This window comes from Onychomys torridus, chromosome 3, assembly GCF_903995425.1.
Source record: "Onychomys torridus chromosome 3, mOncTor1.1, whole genome shotgun sequence".
NCBI classification, from domain to species: domain Eukaryota; kingdom Metazoa; phylum Chordata; class Mammalia; order Rodentia; family Cricetidae; genus Onychomys; species Onychomys torridus.
In genome coordinates, this window is record NC_050445.1 from 79,348,437 (window position 1) to 79,354,451 (window position 6,015).

General features: G+C 43.8%; 1 protein-coding gene across 6 annotated transcripts in view; it reads left to right on the top strand.

Annotated features, from left to right (window-relative positions):
* Magi2 (membrane associated guanylate kinase, WW and PDZ domain containing 2) overlaps window positions 1-5,717 on the top strand; it is a 1,436,700-nt gene extending 1,430,983 nt beyond the window's left edge. For 4 of the 6 annotated variants that reach the window (XM_036180386.1, XM_036180385.1, XM_036180387.1 and 1 more), the window contains one exon: window positions 2,980-5,717. In XM_036180386.1, the coding sequence (XP_036036279.1) occupies window positions 2,980-3,545 (566 nt within the window). In that variant the 3' untranslated portion in view covers window positions 3,546-5,717. The remainder of the gene's footprint in view (window positions 1-2,979) is intronic. The other 2 variants (XM_036180388.1, XM_036180389.1) reach the window with 1 other exon arrangement.
* The last annotated feature ends 298 nt before the right edge of the window (window positions 5,718-6,015 follow it).

Sequence of the window (6,015 nt, forward strand, 5' to 3'; positions counted from 1 at the left end):
TCAGAGAGCTAACACTAATGAAGCAAATTTGGTTCTAGCCAGTGTAGCTGGGACAGTGTTTGGACAAAGCAGCTGCAGAAATCCCAGCAGGCCTGTTGTGGCTGGTTTCAACTTTGTAGGATGCACCCCTGTTACATAACCTGTTAGAACATCCCAGAGGAGATGCAGTGGAAACGTCTTCCTCAACCACTTCATAAATGTGCATGACCGTGACAGTCATCACATACCCAGCTTGTGCCCAGGTCCATGATCACATATCTTAGCCTGTCCTCAGGTACAAGAAATAAAGAAAGAAAAGAGTGGAGGAGGGAAAGGGAAAAACAAAACAAAACCAAAAAACATGGTCTACAGTAATCAGGCCGTGGAATTAGGAATCAAATTTCTAAATTTGAATAATTCTTTCATTGTACACCATGATGTCATGAACTGTAGAGTTAGAAATATTAGAGAAGGGTTTTCCTGTCCCTAACTCATCTCACCTTGGTGCCGTAGGTGACAGGTCAAGGTAGACAGAAGGGCTGTCCACCGAGGTGCCTTATGGAACTCCAAAAGCTCATCCTGTGTGGGTACTGCATGTCCAGCACAGAACTATAGATTTCCTTTACTCAGAAATTAAAAATATGCACATATATAGATTCCTACCTCTGAAATATTTTACTTTATACACAGTTAATTTTAATTTCTGATTAATATTCTTTACAGGAAGTAGCTTAGAGCACAAAAACTTTTAGTTCCTCCTTCAATTTTTAATCACTTATTAAAATCTCTTGAAAAATCTTTTTAGACTAAAATTTGTAGATAACACATCTTTAGCTTATCATAGGGAGAGTTACTGAGATAGGAAAGAGTAGAAGGAAACAGAATAAAGCTCCAGAAATGATTCCAGGCCAACTGATGACAGCTGCTTACATGTGTGAATTAATGTTTCCATGGTCTGAAGAGAACTCTCCTGTTCAGTCCCACACATATGGTTGGTAAGACACTGAGGAACAATGATAGTTACTCTGGTGGGGGATAGGACCAGCTCCCTTACAGTGAGATTCTCTCACATGCTTTGCCTTATTTGCATGGCAATTGGATGGGGCAATTTTCTCAGTCAGTCAAAGGGTAAAGAAACCCAAAATGTGACTCTTGGGTGGCATTCTATAATTTTGGTCAAGCTACTTAACCTTCTCTCTGCTTCAATTCCTTTGTTAGGAAATGGTATAAATAATGTCAACCTTCTCCCTGTGTCTCAGAAGTAATTTAAGGCCAGCTAATTGACTCTACCATATGTGATGTAATGGAGGGGGAAAGAGCTGTTAACGTGAAAACATTGTTGCCATGGTCCTGGTCAGAAATGACTATTGCACAAACTACCCCAGGTCTTTTGAATGGTGTGTTTAACTGCTTAAGGTGTTTTCCTATATTAGCAAGTTGCCACTTTCTATTGAACTTTGATTTTTAATACTAGCCCACAGTAAGACATATTGCCATTTTCACTTAACACATCCACTAATTCCATATTATTCCTAAAGTTACCAAGGATTCTTGGTTTATGATGTGAAAATATTCACAGATACCAGTTTATGGAGAAAAGGAAGATAACACTGTGCCCAGATTTCACATCAAAGAAGGAGTAACTTTTTACTAATTTGGTATTTTAAAGATGGCCAGATTGTTGGGGAAAATATCATTATTCTCTTTTTCTCCTCATCTAAGTCACTATTAGAAGTGCTATATAAAAATTCTCAACTTTTAAAACAAAGCAGACTCCTGGTATGTGTGGACTGGATACACACAAGAATCCTTAATGACCTCTGACCTGTTACAGAGGTCAGAATGGAATCACATGCTGATGGAGGCTGATGGGGGTGGGGAAGGGTGCGGGGGGGGGGGGGGGGGGGGGGGCTCTTAGTTACTAGTGGAGAAAGATCACCAGCTACCCAGAATTTAATATGAATGTGGCTTCTCTCTCACTCCCACTCATATATCAATTCCTTAGAGAAAATTACATTCTAGAACGATATTACAAAACTTGAGGGTTTTCAAAGGTCATGAGACATATTCCTCACAAACATCAAGGGTTCCTGTATTAGATTTCCCTGCTTTATTTATGCCTTAGGGTAAAGAAATTCAAGGGAAATGTTATTGTTCGTGGTCGTAACTAATTCATCTTTGATTTCTCACACATCTGTTCCCTACTTGACTTCTGGCCAGCGATTTGTTTTAAATCATTTCTTACAATACATACATATGTTGTAAGTTGTTTTAAATCCTTTTTGGAAGTAAACGAAGTAAATCCTCAATGGATGTTGAAGATAGGCTTTCTTTGCTAGCTTCAGCATCTTAGTTTATCTTAGTCTAGGTGCCATCCCTGTTAAAACTACCAAAAAGAAAAATCAAAAACAATGATTTTCTTTTTAAGGCAAGAGAGCAATGATAGTTTTCAGATGAATCAATCCAAATCCCCAAATTATCAGGCAATAGCTGAGAATTATGCTTTGAGCGACACCTAGTGGTTGAGAAAAATCACTCGCCCGACTCCTTTGAAGAGGGCTCAGACCTGTTTCTTAAATCCTGGCTCTTACCCATCTTCCTCAGAATCCCCGGTGCTGCTAAAAATGAAAGGGAGCACCTGGTTCCTTCACTCCTGCTGGCCCAAAGCCGCTGGGCAGTGTAATATAACCACCGTGAAGGCTGTGAGTCATTAGTTTAAGTATTGTAAGGTCAGGGTCCACGCCAGGCTTGACAGCAGAAGTTAGACTAGGCTGAGGCAAAGGGATCAAGCCCAAGCTGTGCCTTAAATCCGGCATAAAGGAGGCCCAGGGTCGGGTGGGGAAGGGAATCCCGGGGCGCGGCTGGCTGCCCTCTTGGCAGTGAGGGGGTGTTGGCGGGGCCCGGGAGAGCAGCCGCCGGGCTGCCTGCCCACGTCTCTGGCGAGGGGGTGGCTGAGCCAGGGAACGTGGCGCGCCCTAACGCTGTGCTTCGTGTCCGCAGACGAACCCCACGCCTGGAGTGCTGCCGCTGCCGCCGCCCCAGGCCTGCCGGAAGTAGGCGTCTCCCTGGAAGACATCCTCTCTCCATTCTCTCCATCACATCCAGCCCCACCCTCCGACCCTTCCCACCAGATAGGCCCAGACCCAACTTGGGATATCCAAAGGGAACACGACGTTAGGAAACCAAAGGAGCTTTCGGCCGGCGGCCAGAAGCAGCAGCGCCTGGGGGAGCAGAGGGAGCGCTCGGCCAGCCCGCAGCACAGCAGCGCGCGGCCCAGGCTGGAGGAGGTGCCCGGCGGCCAGGGGAGGCCCGAGGCCGGCAGGCCCGCCTCGGAGGCGGCCGACGGGAAGGAGGCGCTGCGGGGCCGGCGCGAGGGTCCCGGGGCCGCGGGCGCGCGGGAGGCCGAGGCCAAGATGGGCGTGCGCTCGGGGTCCCGACCCGCACCGCGGCCCACGGCCGGCGGCCCGGCGCGCAAAGCGGCGGTGGCGCCGGGGCCCTGGAAGGTGCCGGGCTCCGACAAGCTGCCGGGCGCCCTGAAGCCCGGCGCCTCGGCCGCGGGCAGATGAGGGGCCCCCAGCCGCCTCCACACAGGCCGTTCTTCCTGGGTTCCGTCTCACGGCGTTTTAATTTATTTTCACTGTCACACGCATAGATCCACACGAGGCGCCGAGGCCTGGGAGCATCAGTGTGCGGCGCGCGTGGGCGGCGCGGCAAGGTGTGCGCGCAGACCTAAACTGATCCTAAAGCCCCCGGTTCCATGGTGGGAGCTTTGGCAGCTATGGAAGAACCAAAATCACGCAAACATCACAGAGAGACAGTGCAGTGTAGCTTTAGTTTAAGAAGAGAAAGAAAAAAGTTTCCCCCACTGCATGACGGTTTCGGATGTTATCCAAACTGTATATCAAGAAACTGGACAAGTTCAGAGCAATCACAAACTGGAATATCGCCTTAAAAAAATCAAACTGCACGGAGCAAGCGGAAACTGAGACAAGATTATATCTTTTAATTGGTCTAAAGTGTTGTAAATAAATCGTTCTTGACAAATCTAGACAGGGGTTAAAGGGTTTCTTTGAAACATTAAGAACTGTTCGCCCATGATGTTTCCATGGCTCACCCTCGGCATCCACCAACGGTATTAGCACCGTTCCCTGTCTACTGCAGGATGAGTTAGAAACCTAGTGAATTCATTGGTGTGATGCCCTTTTTACTACCATTTCTGTGATCAAGTCATTTCTGTACATTTTCAGTGGTAGGAGAAAAAAGGTTTTTAAAATTGTATCCTAGGGAACAGTTTGCCGTAAGTCAGAATTTTGCAGGTTAGCGTGTAGATCTTAATTGGTTTTCCTCTAAAATAAGAGTTTTATAATCAAAAGACCATAATCTGTTTAATCGAGATTGGCAACGCTGAAGTTCCTTCCTGAAAAGGCTTTCCTGTCATACCAGGCACAGAGAGATAGGTAGCTGCTTTGTTAGCAATGTTCTATTTTACCTGTTTTATTGTCTTATTTTCAAACCTCTTCGTTACTTCATTTGCACTTTGACAAAGTATTTGTCCTATATTTCTCAAATTAGAATGAATCTCTAATATTAAAAACATGATAACTAATTTATTTTCATTAAAGAACCTGAGTCTTTTGGCATTCCTTTCTGTTCATCTTTCCTTATTTGGTGTCCCTTTGGTTCCCATTTGGTTTGCTTTCGCCCTGTATAACGTTTTTTATTACACTAACAATCTATAGGTGATCCTTTATATCTGGTTACCATCACAGGTCAATTATTGACCCTTATTAAAACTGTAAAACGTTAGCTTCAATCAGTTATCAATATGTACTTATTAGCTGCGCATATTATAAGGCAAAATGTCTAAAGACAATTTGTCATGAATGTATTTTGTGTAATGGAGGCTTCAATCCTTCCCATATTTTGCCCCTTTCACAAGTTCCAAAGCAAATAAGACTCCTTGCCCCTCTGCACTTGTAAAAGGAGGTCAGGCCGGTCACGCCTGGTCACACGGAAAAGCTGTCCCCAAGTGAGTCTTTCCCTCTTTGTAACCTGAGCACTACCTAGCTTAATTCCCATCAGATATAGGGATAGTTGTTTGACAAGCCAATATGGCTGAAAGCCTCATATGAAGGGTCTTGCAGCTTGTAAAAGTAATTTCCAAAATGAAACACATTCATCATAAACAAAAGCACAAACACAGGTAGTGGTTTACACTTTTGCTTTAATCTCAATTTGTCTTTCTCCCCTGGACTAGAAATCCAGTGTAGTTGGCCATTAATTTATTGAATCTGGTTTTGGACAATGCTTCTGTAGTGTAGCTGCACGTCCTGGTACTGTATCCTCTGATCTTTATTTTCCATGTTACAAAAGGGAAAAAAAAACCCAGAGATTACGCTTGCATAAACTCTAATTTGCACAGTTCACAGCTACTGCTTGTGCAGTAATTGCTTTATGCGACTGTAATCCATAACCTGTGGAGACAGCACATCATCTAAATCTCATTCCAAATAATACTTCTGTGTAGTGTTAGCTGTGAATTTACCCTGTACAGCTGTATCTCTATAAATATAATTCCATGTATTAATAGTCACAGAAAGACTGTAAGTGAGCAACTATTTTTATGAAACGCACCACTATGGATAAATTAACTTTTACAGAAATCTTGTTTACTGTATGATATTCTAAAACACTGTCAAATAAAATATATATCAAAAATACTTTTCTTTTTCCAACTATATAAACTGTGTGTTAATTTGAATTCAGTAAGGTCCAGAGGTTACATCTCTTTATTCATTTACTTATTTATTTGTTTTGGCTTTTCAAGACAGGGTTTCTCTGTTGTTCTGGAATTCACTCTATAAACCAGGCTGGCCTCAAACTCAGAGATCTGCCTGCCTCCACCTCCCAAGTACTAGAATTAAAAGTGCGTGCCACCATTTCCCACCCCACCCCCCATTTTTAATTTAATTTTATTTTTCTTAAGCTTTTTAATGCTGCATTTCCCCCTTAGATCTCTGAAGTATAACTTTAATG